This window comes from Centruroides vittatus, unplaced genomic scaffold (genome assembly GCF_030686945.1).
Source record: "Centruroides vittatus isolate TY-2023 unplaced genomic scaffold, ASM3068694v2 contig_2784, whole genome shotgun sequence".
In the NCBI taxonomy this organism is placed as follows: domain Eukaryota; kingdom Metazoa; phylum Arthropoda; class Arachnida; order Scorpiones; family Buthidae; genus Centruroides; species Centruroides vittatus.
This window is the reverse complement of record NW_027121765.1, coordinates 1,747-24,916: the sequence shown is the minus strand read 5'-3', so window position 1 is coordinate 24,916 and position 23,170 is coordinate 1,747. Positions and strand designations below refer to the sequence as shown.

Here is a 23,170-nt window from a genome sequence, read left to right as displayed (position 1 = left end):
TGATCTGGGGATTGTGAATTCGTTTTTCACCAAGCAGGACAGTCATCTGATAACTTTCAACAGTAGGCCTCATAGTTCGCAGATTGACTATATCCTTACTAGACGAGAGCACCTTGCGACGGTGATAAACTGTAAGGTTATACCAACAGATCAGTTATCGGCGCAACATCGGTTGATGTGCATAGACATGAAGTTAAGAATGTATAGGAAAAGTGGAAATACACAGATGAAGAAAATCAAGTGGTTTCGTTTGAGGGAGGAGAGGGCGAGGGCGGAGTATGTGGAGAGGGTGCTGCTACAAATCTCGCAAGAATGAGAGGGGGTGCAGGACTGGTGGGCATATAATGCCCAGGCTATCAGGAACTGTGCGGAGGAGGTGCTTTGTGTAACATCTGGAAAGATTAGGGTGCAAAAGGAAGGTTGGTGGTGGAATGAAAATGTGCAACAAGTTGTTCAGGTAAAGAAGGAGGCAAAACGGAAGTGGGACAGGTCACGTACTGAGGAAGATAGATTTGCGTATAAAACGGCAAAGCGTGAAGCTAAGAGAGTAGTGGCACAGGCAAAGGCAGGAGCATATGCGAATTTATACGAAGAGTTGGATACAACGGAAGGACAAAAGAAAATATATCGTTTAGCCAAAATCAGGAATAGGGCAACGAAGGACATCTCGCATGTAAGGCAGATCAAGGACACAACGGGGACGGTCCTTCGAAGGGAGAACGACATGCGAGAAGGATGGAGGGCATACTTTGAGGGACTTTTGAATACAGAGAATGAAACAAAGAACAGAGAGGAAGGAAGCCAAAACATGGGCATGGTACAGATGGTAACCAGAGAAGAAGTGGAAAGGGCCCTAAAGAGGATGAAGAACGGTAAAGCGGAGGGCCCGAATGGAATTCCTGTAGAGGTGTGGAAGTCATTGGGGAGGAAGGGCATTGACCTGCTATGGGACCTATTCAAAAAAGTCTTTGAGCAGGAGGAAATACCTAACGAATGGAGAGAAAGTATACTTGTACCTATCTACAAAGGAAAAGGGGATGTTCAAGAGTGTAAAAACTATAGAGGAATAAAGTTGATGTCCCACACGATGAAGATTTTGGAAAGGGTTTTAGACAGAAGGTTGAGAGCAGAGGTGACCATTGCAGGAGAGCAGTTTGGATTCATGCCAGGACTGTCAACAGTCGATGCCATTTTTGCCGTTCGGCAAATGTTGGAAAAATATTGGGAGAAGCAAACCCAGCTGCATATGGCATTCATTGACCTGGAGAAAGCTTATGATACGGTGCCTAGACAAGAACTCTGGAGGTGTCTAAGGAAAAGCTAGTTCCTGAAAAGTATGTTAGATTGATACAGGAACTGTATAGGGATGTGGCCACAAAGGTTAGGAGCTGTGTTGGAGTGTCCCGGTGCTTCAAGGTGGGAGTTGGTTTACATCAGGGGTCAGCACTGAGCCCCTTCTTGTTTAACATGCTGATGGAGGTGATCACGGACAGGGGCAGAGAAGAGGCGCCTTGGACCATGTTGTATGCAGATGATATCGTTCTGTGCGCCGAGACTAAAGAGGAGATGAGGGTTAAATTGGAAAGGTGGTTGGGCACGTTGGAAGGGAGGGGCTTGAGGGTGAGTAGGAGTAAAACAGTGTATATGTGTAGTGGGGAGGTGGATGGTGCCCGGGAGAAAGATCTCGAGTTGAGGGGAGACGTATTTCGCAGAGTCAATACCTTTAAGTACCTGGGGTCAACTGTGGCGGAGGATGGAGGTGTGGATAAGGAGGTGACAGGCAGGATTCAGGCTGGCTGGAGGAATTGGAGGGATATGTCAGGTGTGTTATGTGATAAGAGGGTGCCGCTTAGGTTGAAAGGGAAAGTTTATCGGATGGTGGTGAGACCAGCTATGCTGTATGCTATTGAGACTGTGAGCTTGAGGAAAACCCATGTCAAAAGGATGGAGGTGGCGGAGATGAGGATGCTCCGCTGGATGTGTGGGGTAACGAAAAGGGATCACATTCGAAATGAATGTGTGAGGGGGACTGTGAAAGTTACTAACATAGAAGCAAAGATACAGGAGGCAAGGTTGAAGTGGTTTGGTCATGTGGTACAAAGAGAAGAAGAGTATGTGGGAAAAAGGGTTATGCAGATGTCAGTGAGGGGGAGGAGGAGGCGGGGACGACCGCGGAGACAGTGGATGGATCTTGTGGCGGAGGACTTGAGAGGAAGGCATCTGAATGTGGAGGCAGCCCAAGACAGGGAGCAGTGGAGGCGACTCATCAGAAACAGCGACCCTACATAGAGTGGGAAAAGCTGAGGAAGAAGAAGAAGAAGAAGAAGAAGACTATGCCGTATTTCATATATTCGTGTGTTTACTTTCCTTTATATTTTGTGGTGTAAAAAATATTCAGATATTGTCTCTGACAAATTTAATGATACACAGTATGAAGGCACATGAATTTTATTGTTTAGAAGAATATAACAGTGTTTTCTTACAATACGTTAAATAATGAGTAAATTACAGATGGATACTTCGTCTATTACAATACACTTCCATTATCATACAGGTATAGAAATGTTAGAAGCATTTCCTTTTCAGAAACTTCCCCATTATCAGTATTAAATTACATTTAATTAGGGCGTGTCTGCGAGACTAACAGTGAAGTAAGGAAACCAATGACAAAGTTTCTTTTATGTGAATTGAAGCACGTCATTGGCTTGTTCAGTTGCTTGTGCTCTAGACGCACCCGCAATTTAACATGAAAGTTACAGTCTACATTACTTTTGTAGGAAATTTATTTTTCTATTATTATAAATTATACATTTTGTCGTGTTCGAGAGAAATTAATTCCGAAATTATTAATAGGTAATTTTTGTGAAAGAAAGAATTATAATTCATTTAGTTTACAGTAAGAAGTATAGTTATTAATAGGTGTAATGAATTATTATTCATGACATTAAAAATATTAAAGCACTAATATTTGCAATTTCCTTCTGATCTATAATGGATATGTATCTGTAATAAGGAGAGTGTTTTAAAATAATTGTCAATAACATTAACGATAATTGATTGGTAAATTTACTAAAGCTTTCACACAAATTGCTCTTCAAACATGAACGATACCAAAATAATTATTTGTGTAAATAATTAACATGGATCCACTTTACTCTGTAAAATACCTAATTATAATATCATTGCAGAAGAAATTTACTCGTGTTAAAAGCCACCAAGCACTTAATGTCCCCATATTAATGGAGTTTCGTCACGTAAACGATTACTTTATCATCCAAGGAAACGTATTTATTCACTTACCAGACAATTAGATTAGTGTAAGACTCGAGCAAGACCGACGAATTCGTCACTTTCTCACGAATTTTACGTTATTTTTTTATATTCTGTTGAATACATTTGTAACTCAGTTTCATTAGTATTAAAAAATAACATATATTTGTTATTGAAAGGTATTACCTTCATCTTATAGTTTATTATATATAAAAATGGATGAAAACAACTTAGAAGACAGTACGTGGATGATGCAATCTTCATCAAGAAGACTTCTATTTCCAGTTATTTCGGTGTTACGAAAATTTGGAGCAAATGTGATGGAAAGAGATAAATCACTCAATAAAGGATGCTCGCCTTATTCTTTTTACATTAATTTCCTGGAAATATTCTGCATTGCAGCTGTCATAAATATAGCATTAATGCTAATTATGGACGATTGCACGTGCGGCAAGTGGGTTCTGATGATTCCAATAGATAAGAAAATTACCCTTTGCACTACACTAGTGATGACTATTTTCGTCACGTTTTTATTCTGCTGGAGTAAACGAAACAAATTGGATTTTCCAAGTGACGAAAGCTCTTATCCCGGTGAAGAAGAAATAAGTAAAGAAATTCTGTCTTACGGTAGATCTCAACTAATTACTTCCTTCTCCTCAGTCCTAGTCTGTGCACTAGTCCTAGATATGTATCTATTCCCATTGTTTGATGAGAATTCTGATGCACAGAAAATCTTCTGCCACGTGTACATCACTTTCTTATTTGCATTTATGAATTCTTATTTAGATTCGATGTTATTTCTTATATACATATTGGGCTTAATATTAAACAAAAGAATGAGGAAGTTAGCAGAATATTTTACTAATATTGAAAACAATCCGAGAACTTTAAAGGAAGAAACTGAAGTTGTGATAACGAAACACTCAGATATTTGGTCCTACGTCCAACATTTAAACGATAAATATGAAGATGTGCTGATAGTCTCTTATGGGTTTATGTTACATTTGATTGGTTTATTAATATTTTATTGCATTTTCTTTGAAATGCGAAGCTTCGTTTTAGTTATAATGATTATATTTATAACGATAACATTTATTCAAACTGTTGGAATGGCAAATGCTACCGCTCGATTTACGTCATCTGTATGTAATGATAAAAGTCATCTTTTCTACTTGAAGTATTTTTCTGTAAAAACTTATTTATAATAATGAATTTCATTTCAGCTGTACGGAAATTTCATCGACTTCAACCAATTTTCTTCGGCCAATTTTTCAATAGAGTATAAATTAAAAGTAAATTGATCGATATTTCTCGTCGTATAAGCGCAATTTTTAGCAGTGAAATAAATTTGTGATGAATTTTTCAGATGTTAAATTTCATGAAAAGATTTGGGAAGAGTCCGATTGGAATTTCATTTGGGGGATGCTTTTATGCAAAGAAAGATTTTCCTATAAAGGTAAGAAATAATTTAGTTTTAAGTACAATTTTTAAACCAATATCTTAATAGTAAACTTTTAATCATAAACTGATTCATGCTTATTGTAAGAAATCTTATCGCATGGTATTGAGGCATTTCGCAAAAGACAATTCACTTTGCGACATTCGTCAACACCGTGTCCAAGAAATGTTTAGAGGAGAGTGCAGAACAGAAACAATATGCTTAAAATTCCAAGAAATGGGACGCAGGATTGAAGTGAAATTTTATGAAATGAAAATGAATTCAAGAGAATGATGTGAAGTCCTGCGTACACCTCTAATTCGGCCCGTGGAGGACCGTGTTAACGGTTTATATTCTGATTTATAAGTAATGGGAAGTAGTTGAGTAGAGTATTCTTGCATGGATCTTTGAAACCTGTTACACTATTAAATGAAAAGCCTACAATTCAATGTTTACCACCCACACGTTGCTCAGAATCTATTCTTTAAAACGTACTTGATATACTTCTGTGCTCTCATTCATCAGAAGAATTTCAGTGAGACGACATATATTGTATCATGTAAAATTTTTAATATATTCCTTTTTATGATTTGGTAAATTTATTATATGGTTATTTTAATATTTATACGAGTAAAAAAAATAATAATGAAATTAAATATTTCAGGTAATAAGTGGCTTGTATTCGTTTCTTTCAACCTTAATGAAATTAGGAAGTGAGGAAAAGAAGATCTGTAGGATGAACGTCCAGGGAAATAATACATTTGATTATCTTTTTGAAATGTTTAAAATGTAGTTAATTATTTTCTACATTTATTCTCATAAAGTTTTTCTATATCTCACTGTTAATTGTAAACTTTTTAGTCTAAATTCACACAGTAAGTTTCGGTTATTTTAGTTAGAAAATAATTTTCATTTTACAATTTACAATTAAAATATTGCTATATTCGATAATCTGATGGTACGTTGCAACCACGTATTTGTATGAGGGTGTTCCAAAAGTCAATTAACACAGGTATAGTTAAAGATTATAACAAAAATAATAGAATTTGTTAACAATCGCTGATATGTATTTGTTTTGATTCGGTAGATCCATTTAATCCATTAAATTAAAATTAAAAACGCATAACTATTAAAAAAAACCTTCTCAAAATAATCTTAATGCGTATCTCATATAGCTTAATGTTTACTCATATTGTATTCTGAACGTTAAACTCTTTGAAGCAGACAATGTAATGTCGTAATTTATATTTGTTGATTGGAGTGTATTCTAATATCATTTGTAAAAGGTAAAAATATTAATTTTACAGAAAATGTCTACTGTAATACTAAACACACTTGTGAAGTGCTCAGTTGTAGATAAAAACAATTTATAGCGTAATAAAAATAATTTATTTGTGTCAAGTTTTTGAATTTCTCCAAACACATGTTTTACTGTAATTGAAGGCATGTGTGCAAAATGCATGAAAGTCGAATATGTTAATTGTATGGAAAGAACCAAAACATAAATAGAAATTCCTCTAATCGTTATTAATTGATTATATTTTTCGATTATTTTCATTTTATGTAATAAATATCTAATTTTACCTGGTGTCAGGAAGGTGACAGAATAGTGATTTAACGATCTAAATGTAATTAATAGAAAGCCATCCGTTGACAAAGTGGGCAAGTCTAACCGACTTGTAGCCAATTAACTGGTGTAGCAAATTCATGTACCCCTGGTTCTCCTCACAAAAGTTATCACCGAGAAAAACGTCAAATACGTATAAACCACAATACGTTTAAAACGCCCACAAGACCTGTAGACTAATAACTTTAGCAACCAGTTAAAACATGCATATATGTAGCCACAGGACAGACATGTGCGTGTTTTTACAAATTGAGTTTTTCTCGTGATATCGTATTTCCAAATCATAAGCACAGTCTGATAGGATATGGTAGAGGGACTGTAAAATAATGACACCAATAAAGAAATAATAAACAATAATAGAGAACTGACTACTCATTTGTTATGATATCATATAATAATAATTTTGTCAAAACAAAAAAACAAATAAAATAATAATGTAAATTAATGTAGATAACGCTGTATAGGTTATACAGTGAAACCTCGCTTAACGAGCATAATTCGTTTCAGTCTTACTCGTAATGCGAAACACTCGTTAAGCGGAAAACAATTTTTCCAATAGAATTTAATGTAAAATACGATAATACGTTCCTCGCCGAAAACATGCTCAAATGTTTAATGTATAACGTTTATTCAAAAAAAATTGTTCAGTAAACACTGTTAAGAAGCGTGATTCATCATCATCATCTTTTCTTCTAGCGCGGAATGAACCATCTTGGAATGAGAATTCTATTTGCAGGAAAAAAATGACAGCTAATATGTTTGATAAACAATCCAAACGATATGCCAAATTCTCGGGTTATGTAAAGGCTAAAATTAAATATTAAAAATTAATTAATTTGAGTAGAGGTAAGCAGTTATGTTTCCATCTGGTATTAAATTTAATAATTATAAATAGTTACTTTTTAATTCAGACATTTCTAAAATTGAATTTGAACTTAGTCATTAAATTTCATGACCCAAGAATTTGGCATATCGTTTGGCGTGTTTATCATATAACGGGCTATTGTTGTTGATGTTTATAAGTAATAAGTGTGAACACAAGTTTGGAAAAATGTGTGATCACAAGCGTCACTAAGATGCTAGCGGGAAAAACTGGTAAACACCGAATGGTGGAGCAGGCCGCATGCGCACAATTCAGAACTTCGTCTCTCCGCATCACTCGTTATGCGAAATATCGCTCGTTAAGCGAGGCAATTTTTACAATTTGTTTTGCTCGTTATACGAAGTACTTGTTGTGCGAGGTGCTCGTTAAGCGAGGTTTAACAGTACTTTCAGATTCTAAGCTTCATGAAGGGATTTGGAAAAGTGTCATTATGCATGTCAATAAATGGATGCTTCAATGTTACAAAAAAATTTCTCGTCAAAATACTATTTTTTAACTTTCATACCTAAAATTCTGTAATTAATATGTATTTTACATTTTTAACACGATTTTGTTAGATGGCCAACGAACTTCATTTTATATTTTCTGGCCTTCCAAAACTGAGATTGGCCACTGAAAATTGAAAAATTTTCTAATTATGCAAATGACGTCGAAAGTGAAATACACTTTTTAAAGTTTGATTTGATAAATTTAAAACGAGGGAACAATTCTTTCCTATTACGTAAAGTATCGATTATTAAAAGCAAAATTATACAACACATAATTTCATCACATAAATGTTGAAGTTTTCATTTTATTCCTGAGATGTTGATGTCATTACCAAATAAGTAAAACAAAGACGCCCGGCAAATTTTAACAGATATTTTGCTGAAAATTTTCTATTTTTATTTGTGAAAAAGACATTCTTACCGAACGTTAAACCTAATAATTGATATGAAAATACAATACTTAATGGTGCACCCAACTACAGTGATTAACTGCCATTGAATTCGTAGTAACAACAGATTAATTGATTTTATAATGAATATTCGTATAAATTGTCTGATGTCCAAGCAAGGTGAAGAAACGTGATGTCTTGAACGTGAAGAAACGTTAACACACGACTCATAAACCATTTTTGTACCGTATTTAGTAAACCTTGTGTGAATTTAGAAACAAGGTGTTGAATTATATCCTGAACACAATACACAAATTGTAAATGCAAACACAATCAGCAATCTTACACAGTTTGTCTTATTGCGCTGTCATTTTTCGCATGATAAAGAATTCTTTTTATTCTTTGTATTCTGTATTGGATTTTTCATTAAAATATTTTAAAATATTTGCTAAATGAAACGATCAAATTATCTTTTTCCTTAAAATCTATATATCGTTAAATTATGTCGAAAGTTAATTTTATTGTACACATATTGGATTTTTGAATAGGAAATTGCAACACTTTGGACGATTTAGGAAGAAAAGGTTCAAAATAGCCCTGAAAGTGTAAAATTTTAAAGAATTTGACAAGGGAAAAAACTTTTTGCGTAAAACTGGCTTGTATTTAAGGATTACACACGTAAATAAAATGTGGAAAAGTTTAAGCAGGCAGCCAGTTTGTCAAGCACAAACTCGTGATCAGTGTTAAATGGTTTTAGCCACTTGTCCACTGGTTGGCGTTCTACATATATTTAAGAAACAATCTGAACTTCACCAATTTAAACCGATATCGAATGCACGTGCGAATTTAGACATATTGTTTCCTTTCTGCACCTCTTTAATGATTTCTGGATTTGCTATAGTACTTGTGTGTCATATTTTCACTCTCCAACTTGAAAGTATTAAGAGGGCTTTTCTTTCTAAAACTGTGTGTTCGATCACGCCCAAAAAGACTGGGTGATAAGAAAAGGTGCTTAATGCATCCAGAAAAATTCCTGGTGTTATTCATCTCGACTCAATCACGAGTAAAGCTGGCGCTAGGTGTGAGGTTGTTTACTGCACAACGGCGCCAGTTAACGAATTAGTGTTTTACGCCATTCGCTTTTCATACTTTAAATTGAAAGTATATTATTTTAGCACTACTACTGCCACATCCAAGTGATTTTATCTAAGGTAAGTTATTATAATTTATTCTCGTTATTTAATTCACGACATTTATATAACAAAACTTCTGTTCAACTTAAAGCCTAACTCGTAGCCATTGCGAACACTTTTTTCCGGTAGCAACGACTCGCATTTACAACGTTGCATTGTTGGCAGCGGCGTGCGGTGACAATTTTCAAAAGGACCAGATGTGAGAAAACGTATACACTATAACAGTTATTATTTAAAAACATTTTTTTTGAATTAACATCTAGAATTAAATGAACTACAAGACAATTAAAATTCAGGTGATTAATATAATATTAGATCAAAGTACTTTGAATAGGAAATGATATGAAAAAACTCTTAATACATCTGATAAAAGTTTTATTTTAAGAAATAGGTTCGAGATTTTTTTAATGTAGGATATGACTCATTAAATAAAAAGTTTATTAAACTAAAAATTTTTTTTTAATTTGTCAGATATAAACCTGTGTGAATTAGAAAAAATAAGAAAATCGACAAATACTATTGAAAAGGTAACATGTCTATTATCATAAATAATAGAGTCTAAATTCACAAAATAACACCTTTTTTTATAGCTGAGACAATTTTATTGAGAAAACAAACGTTTTCGGCTTACTCAATAAGCCATCTTCAGGTTCTAACTTTCGAAAAAAAGGAACATTATCGTTCCATTAAAAGAACACAATTGTTTGAAAAAATTCAAATCATTAGTAACGGACAAAAATTAAAAACAAAAAGGAAGAACATAATAATATAAATAAGAGAGTCAGTAGAAAAACATTTCATTGCGTATATTGCAGATAAGAAATATCTTAGTACGCTCAAAGTTTGCAAAACTTCTCGATTGCTTGCGTGATTACTATGACGTTAGATTTCACTAAAAATAAGTAATAGAAAAGTGAATGAAATTTTGAAAAAAAAAAACACTTATAAGGCTTAACAGTAGTGTCTCAATTATGAATATTCATGCTGATAAATTATTTGAAGATTATCTTAGCAACCCTTAAAATTTTTTATGTATTTTATTAAATATTAATCAGGAGTTTCATCTTAAGTTTTTAATCTGAGGGCATTATGAGGCCTGTTTAATTATATCCGACGGTAGTTTGGCTTGGTAAAATAAATTTATGATCTCCTGAGTGGCAGGCTTATGTATTCCCTCTCTATTTCTTTCTTAAATATTAAATCATATATAGTTTATTATTTGTCTGTGAAAAGAGAAAAGTCTACGCCATTATATGGCGTAGACTTTCCTTTTTTCACAGAATTAATTGTTTAGTCCTAACACAGAGGAAATATTTCGCATGAATAAACACGAAAACATAGTTTCAAACTGTAATACTATGTTATAATTGTATCTTTTGACGAGAAATAAAGCTAAAAGTAAATAATATTAAATATTTTATTAACACAGCATAATATAGCATTTCCGTATAATTTTTATATAAGAAATAGAAATTGTATGGAAACGCTACGTTACACAAAGAAGAACTGTTCAGGCGACTCGCACTGAAATTTAAAAGTAGATTATATTCAATACTCCATTAACTTTACTTTTTTGTAAAGTTTATAATTTTAAAATATCATCACGGTTTAAAAGTATGTTTTCGTGTTTGTTGACGAGGAAAATTTTAAATATGTTACAAATAAACGACTAATTCTGTGAAAAGAGGAAAGGCCACGCCGTAATAAAAACTATATTAATACAATAGAATTGGAAAAGAACCAATGATCATTAGAAAGTATTTTTAGAAAACTGCAAGTGAATTGACGATTAAGGCAACACAATATTCGTGTGACGTACCGAGATAAATTCATCCCGGGAGAACTTAGTATTAGATACTTGTCGCTATTCTGGTGTTAATTAATCAAACGAAGAAAATTTCGAAAACCTCACGTAGCCAGCCGTAAGTGGTGAGTCTAAACTCTCAAGAAACATTATCAGTGTATTATCTACTTTGCCATTTCTAGGCAATAAAGGTAAGAATCTTTGCGTTTGTTGTTTTGAATACATTTGTCTCCAGAAACTACAACATTTTCTGCTCTTCGAGCATACTAGAGCCGTTTTCATAACTCTCAATCTTATTTCGATCACGTTTACTATGTTCTGATATTGAATAGTTCGAGTTCTGTCAAGACTCTGGCCGTTTGATCAAAATCTTGATAGACTTTTTTACCCTATGCTGGGCAAAATTTCTTAAAATTCGTTTAATTTCTAACTGAATTTTAAGTTTAAGTTAAAAAAGTAAATAAATAATTGGGTAAAGTGGGGAAAATTGCGATCAGCAGATATTTAAAAGAATGGCATCTCGTGTTCTATGCTGATCTGTATCAGGAGACACCTTTAAGTGTTTAAATATTGTCAGGTAGATCTAAGTTTTTTAGTTACGTATAGCTTTTGCACTTGTAATTAATAAATTTTTTCTTCGCAAACATTTTTTCCTCGAGTGCTCGAAATTCCTCCACTTTAACCCTATGCGAAAACAAGTAAGATGCAAAAGGAGTTGGGCGCATGAAAATTAAATTCTGTTCGGATCTGCGGATATTTCTTATAATCACTACAAACAATTCATTAATAAAGTCTTTTCCGGCATTCGTTTGTATATAACAGCGCTAATTCAACAACATTTTAGTAGTCAGTATTATAATTAGTTCTGAATAACAAGAATGCACTGCACTCAATGTTGTTCTTTGCATATCTGCACAAAATTTTCTAAAAGTTTACAACGAATTTATATATACAATTAAATAGAAATGATCATAATTAGTATGTCAAACAAGTTGGGTAAAAGAAAAATTCTACTTTAAAAACAAATAGACAAACAGACGGTTGTGTGGCAAATATGAATATATAAAGATCAAAGATTAAAAAACTATTTTTAAAATACACCTTTCAAATAAAATTACAACTGTTGCTTTATGGTTATAGCAAAAACCATAAAGCAACATATAATTTATAATTTCATTTTTATTTATTTTTATATAATCGTTTTAAATAATATAAAAACTTGAAATATAAAAAATAAGGTAAAATAAAATTATCTATAATTAACTTTCACTTTACTAACCACATAAAAGTGTCTACAGATAAAATTTATAACAAAGATATAAAAATATTAAATAAATAACTTACAATATGTACAGTTTGTGATTGAGCCACACCAACAATTCGTATTCATCGAAATCAATCGTAATAATAATTATCTCGTATCGCGTAACGTCTTTTTATTTTTATATATATGAATTTTACATGCAAACGTCATTTATTATCATTTGCTAATCAAATTAATTATCATTATTTTTGATAGCGGTATGTTCTTTAACCTTTTTTAAATGCACATCATTTTCCAGAATTTTAATATTATTAATCTTACAATTATTTTTACTGCAATGTATAAACCGAGATTATTGGGTAGACTGAAAATGATTCAACGTGAAGTTAGTTCCGAAATTCATGTAAATAAAACATCTGGTAATGAGTAATTCTTAAACTTCGGTGAAAGTCGGATTTGAAGGATATAATAATTCTTGTTTATTCGTCCAAAAATTTTATTTTAAAGGTCTACTTAAGGGTCTACTAGTGGCCAAGCGGTTCCATCCATTGAACATTGGTCGTGGGTTCGCGCCTCGCCTGAACGAGCTGGCCACGTGTTTTCTCAGTTTTCTCCACGTCTGAAACGCCGAAATAGAAGCCAGTTAGTCTTAAAAGAACTCCCAAAAAGCAATATAAACACATACAATTATTATTACATGACAACTACGTCACACTTTACCACGGGGCGATATCGTTTGAGTAGCTCGCCCGACTAGCTGATACAAGGCAAGACCCTTTTAAGTGATTACACAAGTAATAGATTACATTCAGCTATTTTTACTTTTTTTTTAATTTACTTTTATTTTTCTATTACATATTAGCTGCATTTACTTATAAGAAAATAAACTGTTCTGTTGCTTTTAGTGGTAGATCGGATCCGATCCGGAATCGGAACTAGTAGGAATCGTTTCGCATCAGTGGCGCATCATGATTAAAATTTTTGGGCATGCTTAAAGTGATAATAACAATGACAGGCCTATCTCTAGCACTGAACAATAGGCAGAAACTTTATTTGGTGTGAATAAAAAAGTATGGACTATTATAAAGCCCATTATATCTACACATGTCAGATATGAAATATATTATTATGAAAAAGTATTAAAAATTTATGTTAATAATTCAATTTCGCTGGGCTTTTGACACTGGTGGCCCAGGGCATTAGCCCTAATAGTCTCTATGTAGATCCGTCCCTGTACACAATATATGCATGCTGACTGGGTACCGCAAGCTTTCGATACAATCTGGCCGTGTTAAATACTTCGATTGACGTCATGTGCGCGCACTTGTTTGCCGTGAAAAACCCCCACACGAGCAAGCGAGCGAGGTCCCGCAAGCATGGCACTGACTTAAAACGGCTAGCCGCTAGCTGCCAATGTAAAAGGAACACAAATCATAAAACAGTTTAAAGGTTATAATAAATTATTATTGGCATATTTGTTCTCATATAAGAAGTATATTGACAGTCAAAACTTTCTCTTAACGCAATGAATTTGCCCATTTTACATCCAGTGTTGAACGATTCTTTCGTAAAGCATTTTCATTTAGTTTAAGTTTAAATATAGATGAACAGTTCACTGTCTTATTAAAAGTTAAAATTAAAAAACAACAAATTTAATTATCAGTTGGTTTTTTTAGTCTGAATCGTACCAACGCATTTTCTACTACAAAACGGTTCAGAGTTTCGAAATTTGAATTTGTTAATTTTATGCAAATTTTTCTGTAAATTGAAACTTTCTTAGAAAACGAATAAAACTTCTAGACAGAACATTCGTAAATGAATTTAGTAGGTTTTTAAGAAAACCTGGTTTAAAGTGGAATGTGATTGGAACAAAAACAAAAAGCGATATTCGAGGCGCGAATTGGGTACGAATATGCATAAGTGATGCTGTGCAGGCGATTTGTCTCGGGCAGCGGCCATACCACGCTGAAAATACCGGTTCTCGTCCGATCACCGAAGTCAAGGAATGTCGGTCCCGCTCAGTACTTGGGGCGGAGACGACCTGGGAATACCGGGTGCTGCTGTCACTATTCTTTTTCTTTCATTCTTCGACCTATCTCTTTTTCTTTCGTCTAATAAAATTTATCACATGGCGCAGTAATTTTTCTTTAATACGTTATGTCAAGCAAACATTTCTTTTCTGTAACCTTTAGCTTCCTGTACATTGTTTTAAAAATTCTCGGTAAGTATCAATTAAAAAATGTTCTTTTACACGTAATAAACGCATTTAAACTGAGCGTTTAAATGCGTTTATTACGTGTAAAAGAACATACTTCGACTGTCATCAAAATCAAGCAATAGCCGATTATATATGAGGGAATAGTGATTGAGATAAAAATAGAGAGAACCAGAATTGACAATAGTTTTGCAACCGTCTTGATAGAACGATAATCTTCTTCGTAACGTCTTTTGTCCTTTCATCGTAACGTCATTCGTTCTTTCTTCCTTTCGCGCCGTCACTAACTGTCGTCTTTCCCACTTCTCACCTTAGTCGTTCTCGTCTCCTTCGCAACCCTCGTAAATCTTAACGGTTTAGGAATGTTACTCGTCTAAACTCCACATATATATTTTTTTATTTACTAAAAATACGCAAGTCATTAAATGTGAAATAATAACGTGGGTTTAGAATTAAATAGAATTTGTATACAGTTGCTGGCTACTAAGCATATAGGAGGGAGAGCGACGGTAATACTGCCATGGCGAAAATTTTGGTTTGCAGTAAATTTCAGGCTGCAATCTTTTAATAAACTTTTTTTTATTTACATTATTTAAATGGTATCTGTAAGTTACACAAAATTATAACTTCTGTAAAGGATAGTAGCCTAAAATTAATTAAAAATCGCGCATAACTTTACAGCGCTTATGGAAACCGTTTAATTTACAAACGTTTACGATTTACTTTATAAGGTTTTGCTAAGCTACGAACTTCCGAAATCCCTATAGTTTGTAGTTTCAAACTCGAGGCAGCTACGACCAACAATTGCGAGGGCGTTGGGCGTCACGACGGCCACCCACAATATGCTGTTAGTGTAATCGCTACAAAAAATTTAATTTGCATAAATTTGAGCTTTTGTTATTCTGAACAACAACATTCGTTCGGATTAATTTTATTTTAAGAAGCGATAAAAGCAAGGGATAGGACCCCGCCGAGTTTGATTTATCCACCCGCAAGTTTCGCCAGCACCTCACTGATAACGAGAAAGGCTTAAGTTTAAAATATGACCTCTCTAGAGCCAGCAATGTTCTTTCTCTAGGAGCATCTGCACCGCCAAATGAATAAGAATGAGAAAAGTTACAGCTTTTATGGAGATCTTTGCACTTTTCAACTGGTTATATTTCGGCCATCCCTTTATAGAAAAGCCCGAAATTTTGCACGCTACATAAGAAAACAAGTATCTTTCGAACGACATATTCACATTTACTACAGACGTTTAATAGACAGAGAGATCGGCAATCAGTGAATTTACCACTTGGCGCTGTGTGACTGCGATACTGCAGAACGGCCTTTTTGCTTCGGAATTCACGAATTCGGCGTTGTAAAAGCGAGAGAGCAGTTTTGTTGGTGAATTCCCGATATTTTCCAATTCATTGCAAAACTATGGTACTCATTTTAATTACTTTATCGCCCGTTTCTATATTAAAATAGTCACGTTATTGTAAACCTAAACGATGACAGGGATGAAAAAAATATTGATAAAAGTAGAAACGTTTTAATGAATCTAAAAGTGTGCAATTTTAATATTTATTTTGATAAATAGCCAATTTTTAAAATTAAATTTCATACTAAAATTTATTAAATATGAAAGTTTATATACACTTCAGACAATTCGATTTACAAATTTAATTGTTGAAGTAATTATAATTCTGGTTCGGACTACAATGACAGTCGAACACCGGTTTAAATACAGTGTGAATGTCCGTACAATATAAGTTGCCTTGTCCATTTATAGACAATTAACAGAGTCTTTGAGCTGGTAAAAACATTGCTTTATGCTTTGGTTGTCACTTTGCAGATTATCAGACTTTAATCTAATCGAAGTAAGTTGTACAACCAGTGCAGAAATGTCTGTCCGTCAATTGAAAACGAAGAAACCCTATCAGGGATGAAATGTTAAGTCCAGTAAATTAAGTCGTAGCCGGGTGAAACGTCATTTCCGGGTGACAAAGTTGTATTTGGGTGGCAGACTCATATCCGGTGAAAAGTGGAACGTGGGTGGAAGTGATTTCGAAAGAGAGAAGATTCACTTTATGCAGCAGAAGAAGAGCCTTTTCCACCAAGGTTTCTTCTGCTCGACGGATGTTTCCGCGACCACTTTGGACTCCCCTCGACACTCCACCGTCCATTCTGCAACTTCCGGGTATCGCTGTCCCAGGTAGTCGACCACAGTCGAGGCGATATCGTCGGGAGTAATGACGACCACCCGTTTGACGCACTCTCCGCTCTCCTCGACATCTTTCGGGTGCACCCGAATCACCGGAAACGGAACGGAAGACGACGAAGAGCCTTCCTCCTCCTCCTCCTCCTCACCATCTGCCGAGGTGCGCCACTTCTTTAATTGCTTGAAATTTTCCATTCTGCACAAAGAAGAAACGACTATTATAAAAATACAACTCGTATTCGTTTTCTTAATTTAATTTTATGTAAATTGTAAGATTTCTAATGAAAAAAATAATTTTAAAAATATCGTCTTAATTATAACGAAAAGTCACAAATGAATATTATAATAAAATCTCTGTTAAATATAGTAATTTTAACTTTCAAACGATTTTTAATGTTCGCTATAGAAATCAGTTTCTACAAATTGTACAGTCCATTGCCTAACACAAAACATTTGTGAAAATTTACACGAATAATCTCGAATTATTCTGTTTAATTAAAGTTCCCACTATAACAGTGCAAATATCATATGGAATATGATGCGTATATAAACTATAGCGCGCTAATACCAATGTAATGTATTTATTAATTTAGATTCCATTGGATTTGGGCTTAACGAAGAGTGAAAATGAGTGGAAAGACCCCGTCCGTCGTCTCTGTCAAGACCGATCAATTGTTATGGAAATAGAGATTCGTCGGAAAATCATTGGCACTAATTGTGATATTCGGCTTAACAACGTTCAAAAAATACGTAAAATTAGAAACATCGTAGTCTGTACTTACCGATAAAATCGACGCAAACGAAACAAAACTGAGAAAAACACTCGAAACGAGAAAATTTTGACCGCACGAACTAAAAATCCAACCGTTCGCATTAACAATCAACGACCGCTCGCAACAATAAAACTCTGACAATTTGTTAGTACACAGAGTTTTATTGTTGCGTTGCCACAAACATTAATATTAAGTGTTTGGCCAAATTGCGTGATTTTCCCTGCATGTACTCGTGCATTGATGTTAACGTCAATATGTACGCAAAAACCTAATTTTCTCGTATAAAGATGAATAGAAATTTCGATCTTATCATGTCCCTTACAACCGGAAAGTCAATAAACTTCAAGTATAGAAACCCCAATTTTGTCTACCTTTGTAATTTAGTTAAGCAGCTGGAGGGGGCTTTAAAGTTCAGAGTATAGCGGTGTGAATTTCATATGAGATATAATGTGTATATAAACCATAGCGAAAATTAACAATTTAATGTATTTATTTATTTCCATTTTGCTTTAAGAACTCTAACAATTCGATTAAATCTGGGTTAAACGAATATTAACGATAAAGAGGGTGAAAAGTATCTCCTAAAATAAGTGAAAAGATCCATTCGTCGTCTCTGTGACGAAACCGATCAATTGTTATCTAAGTTGATCTTTGTCGGAAAATCATAGCCAATAATTGTGATATTCGGCTTAACAATGTTCAAAAATAATTTAATTTAGAAAGTTCGTAGTCTGAACTTACCAATACAATAACTGCAAATGATGCAAAACTCAGAAAAACGCTTGCAATCAATGACTTTAAATCTCGCTCACTGAAAATTCGGTCGCTCTCATTAACAATAAACAACCGCTCGCAACAAATCGTCAGAGTTTTATTGTTTCATCGCCTCGAAATTTAATGTAAAACGTTTGGATTTTTGACCGAATTTCGTGATTTTTCCGTTTCTCTGTAGCTGAAGAGACGGATTATCGCGGATCATTCCTTGCATGTACATTCATGTTAACAGTAATATGTATTCGAAAATGTAATATTCTCGTGTTTCGCGTCTATATAAAGACGAATAAAAATTTCGATTTTATGATGATCATTCGAATCAAAAAAAGAATAGACTTCAAGTCTAGTAACCTTCTTTTATCTATCATATTGTGATTTACTTGAGTGGTTCTCTATATAGTCTATTAATAAGATTAGAACCTTTGTTAAATTGAAGTGTCTGAATATTACAGATTAAAGCTTATGCATGAAAAGGACTACGGAGCGAGTTACGTTCTGGAATATACGAAAGATCAAGACATCTATTAAGTGACTAAACATCCCTTTTGAGAACGATTTATTTTTGCATTTATGACGAATTAGAAACTTCATTCTAGATGTGTTAAACTATGCGTTAGACTCTGTTTTCTGTTAAGACTGATTGCAAAATCGTCAAATGATTATTGCACAAAGCAAATATTTCCATAAGTTCAATACCGTTTTTAGGGGAATTTTGTGATAAGGTTACTGTTTGGGTTTACTGACACTCTCTACTTTACTGTTAAGCAACGTAATTATAAAAGGACAAGCAAACTAGACGCTTATTGAGTTGCAATCAGAAAATTCCGCCTGTCTTTTCTTTATCTCGAGAAGGGAGTTAGATAGATGAAAGACGAGATCAGATACGGAAATTTAGGGGCAGCAGGAGACCCCGACTATGTACCAAGTATGTACGAACTTCCGATGCAAACCGGAAGTCGCTTTATTTCAATTGAAAAATTTTTCCCTTAAAGCAGTTAGATAAATGACTCTATTGTTGAAGGTAAAGTATGATGTACAGGGGCAAGCCACTACTGATTTGGTTCGGAGTTTTTAAATTAAATAAATGAAAAAGTTAACATTCCGACGTTGTGACGAATAAAAGAATTGCTAGTGGGATTTTTAGATTGTTTATTATTTATAATATTACACATATAATAGGTCTTATTAAGTTAGTAAAATTGACTGATATTGTCAATTTTTAATGAACTTTTTCCCCCATCGATCCTGTCGATGTAATATCGAACGCTTTAAAGTTAGTTTGTTCGTTTGTTCGTTAATTTCCGGTAACCAACGATCTGCCTAGGTGATATGCCTTCCGGGAGGTCTTTTCAAGGGTAACTAACCCTATTCAGGCGTTACAGACGTGGAGAAAACCCAAAAAACATCACGTGGTCAGCCCGTTCTGGTGAAGGGCAAATTCACGACCGATCTCCCAGTGTTCAGAGAACGAGAACCGCTTGGTCACTGGTGAGCCGGTTTTAAAAGTAAACAAACTGTTCGGTGCTGTTTACATCCGCTTTCGGGAAACTATTTGAAGTAAAATAACGTAACTTCTGGTTTGTTTCGGACGTTCATCTATAGTTAATCGGGGCCTCCTGTTATCATGCTTTTTAATTCTTGTCTTCCATTTCATTTCTCTGAAACTATTTTCGAGTTTAAGAGGAAAACAGACAGACAGCCGACAGCCAGAATTTATTGGTCTACAATTTTTGAAATTGTAACTCAATAAACAGATGTTTGAAAATATGAGAATTCGACTTAGAGTTGAATTGACTTTCAAAATAAGTTTTGCGGTTGATTACATACAAAAAATGTTCGTATATTTAGACGAAAGTTCGTTAAACATAACTATGAATCGTATCTGTTCTCAGTTGAAAATTTCCTATTAGGTCCACTAGGCCCGTACCTAATGCGCGAGAGTTTGGAGTGCGCAAAAATTGAAAATACCAAAAGTAAGAGTAAAATACTGAAAAAATAATTATATGTAAAAACAATAGTACTATTTGCCGTTTCGATATATGACGATTTTTAAAAATTCAAATATTTCAGAATTTAAATTCTGAAATAGAATGATTTCGGTTCAAAATTGGTTCTATTAGTTTAGGCGAGATCTAAATATTATAGACAAAGGGCGTCATATTTCTGAATGTGCAACTGCTTGTCTCAATATCTGATCTATTATCAGCATTTAATATTAAACGGGTGATTAAAACTCGATTCGTGTAAATAAGAAAACTTTGAAACTCCAATAAAATTTTTGTCCTATGTAAATACTACAACTTTATTTTAGATTTTCGTACTAATCGAGGGAGTCACTCCGTTCTTCTCGAATCGTTTTTTTTTTTTTTTTTTTTTGTTTTTTTCTCGACTTGTTATACGTGATTCAAAACACCGTGTGGCAATTTCAGATTAATATTAGTTATAATCGACATTAAGCCAATATAATACACCCAATATATTTATTTTCGATAAGAATGTACAGTACATCTGACATTCTGCTATTACAATTAGTGCCATTAGCAGGAAAAAAATATTCAAAAATAATTAAATTCATAAAAATAAATATAATTTAAAAAAAACAATTACATTCACTTAATTACAGTGGCAATGGCATATCCTGAAACGTTATTAATAGTAAAAAAGTATTATTCAGAGATATGTTAATTCTCTTATTTTACTTGTACTTTATTTTGTTTATTTTTTTCTATTTTTAAAATGTGAAAAATTGTTATATAACCCAATGATCTCCTTTAATACAATGTTTATTTTATACAATAAACTTCATTATTATTACTTTTTAAGTTCATATTTAAAAATAAAAAACATAAATTATTAATTCAATTTTACACGCTCCCAAATTAAAACATAAATGTAAGATAATCGCACACAACAACGTGACTGATTGGGTTGTGTGTCGACGACCTTGATTGGCTGCCTGACTGAAGATTTATGTCGAGTCAGTTTGTTTTGTCAAGATATCCGAAGTTGGTGTCGAGTTTATCATTGTTTTTGGTGAAGAGTTTGTCTGTCGCGACTCACTGTAACAATTGAGATGTCACACATAATTAAAACTAGTAGTAGCTTGTTTCTATTTTATTCCATTTAACTATTAATTATAAACGAAGCTATTTCTTATCGGTAAAAGATTTGGGTAGTTATTTAAAAAGTGCCTGTTGCTACCGTGCTTAGTTCTATAGCCTGAAGTGTCAATACAGGTTTTAGATTTAACAGTCTTTATCCTTTCTATCTTGTGTGAATTCGAGTGTTTTTGCACTCAGGTGGAAATTTCTCATTGACATTTCCTTTAACATTCTAAGTTTGAGTAATGAAGAACTCATATTTAATTTTTCATTTCGTTATACAGAAAATTATATCACCTATTTTTGAGTATTTTAACATGTCTTTGTAGTTGCTTAAAAAAAACTTAATACTAGACTTAAAAAACTAGTAGTAGTTTAACCTTAATATTTTCCTATTGGAAATGAAGTTTTGTAATGTGTGTCAAGCTTTCAGTGTTTATAAATACAGTAAAAAATACAACTTGTGATGTGTATCTAATTCATTCGAAATTATAATTTTCTTTATTATTATATAAGCTGTATACTGCACGTGTACATATTGCCCTACAGATATTTTTAAGGAAAGTGCAACAGTCATGCGATAAATATATATCTGAAAATTCAGGTTTCTCATAAAACTTTATAAAGTATAACGAGCAATTATTTATTGTGACATCGTCACAATAACGGGCTGCAATTTTTGATCATATTATAATTTACTTAATTTAAAAAATCTCATATTATTAGTGGCTTGACCCAGTACATCATACTGTTCCGTTAACAATAGAGTCGTGTATAGTTAATCCCGCCCTACTGCCGGCAATCTTTCTAAACCTGTCGTTACTTTCGTATATCTAATTCTGTTCTCGAGATTGAGGAAGGACAGTGGAAATTTATAGGTCTACAATTTTTTTCAGATTACAGCCCAATCTTTAGAAGTTTTAAATATATAAACATGATTTAACTTAACGGATGGTCGAGGCAGACTCCTTAACCGATTTCTATATATAATAGCACTACTGAAAATAGATAACTTTATCCAACAATTACATACAGTCGACACCCCAAAGGGAAGTGGAAATGTGTCGAGTTATCCGATGTGACGACTAAAGCGAAGTTGAAAAAAAGCCACAATACTACAATTAATAAATTACAGTAGTATAGGCTTACAATACATTGAGTCCTCCATTTACAATTACTCGGTAGATGAAAAACTGAAAAATTCGTTTAGTGTTGTTTGTTTTGAGCACCTAACTGTCTCGACTTTCTTTTTCAACGATCACGAAGGCCTTGAAAACATCATCTTCGCAATTGTCAGTTGTTGGCAAGTAACGTCTAAAGCTCTAAGCATTCTTAATGCCTCTAGCGCGAGAAAATGCAAAATTGGATTCTGGTGTGACGTTGATGTAGATTGTATATTTTCTTTTTGTTTATTTGTTATTATTTTATAGATAAAATCACATAAAATGTTAAGGCATTTTTATTAATATGTATATATATATATATATATTAATATTATTAATATATTATTAAATATATTAATTATATATTAATAAATAAATCGACTCCCCCTCCTGAAAAAATGAGTTCGCACTACACGTGCGGAGTTGATTCATTTTTGCAATAGGGGGTGACGACTTATCGGAGTGTGGGACAACAAAGGTACAGTAGAGCATCGATTATCCGACTTAATTGGGGACTGGGGTTGGTCAGATAACTGAAAAGTCGGATAACCGAAAAGTATGAAAAAATACATTATTAGTATAGTG

At 33.5% G+C, this 23,170-nt stretch overlaps 1 protein-coding gene and 1 pseudogene across 1 annotated transcript; both read left to right on the top strand.

The window, feature by feature from the left end:
- Positions 1 to 1,467: 1,467 nt before the first annotated feature.
- Positions 1,468 to 2,289, top strand: LOC136972067 (uncharacterized). Its single transcript, XM_067266612.1, has one exon. The coding sequence runs from the start codon at positions 1,468 to 1,470 to the stop codon at positions 2,287 to 2,289; it is 822 nt and encodes a 273-aa protein (XP_067122713.1).
- Positions 2,290 to 14,303: 12,014 nt separating this feature from the next.
- Positions 14,304 to 14,422, top strand: LOC136972069 (5S ribosomal RNA; annotated as a pseudogene).
- Positions 14,423 to 23,170: the final 8,748 nt, after the last annotated feature.

Excerpts from the sequence above, each read along its gene's own strand:
- LOC136972067 (XM_067266612.1), top strand. The coding sequence starts at position 1,468 with ATGCTGATGGAGGTGATCACGGACAGGGGCAGAGAAGAGGCGCCTTGG.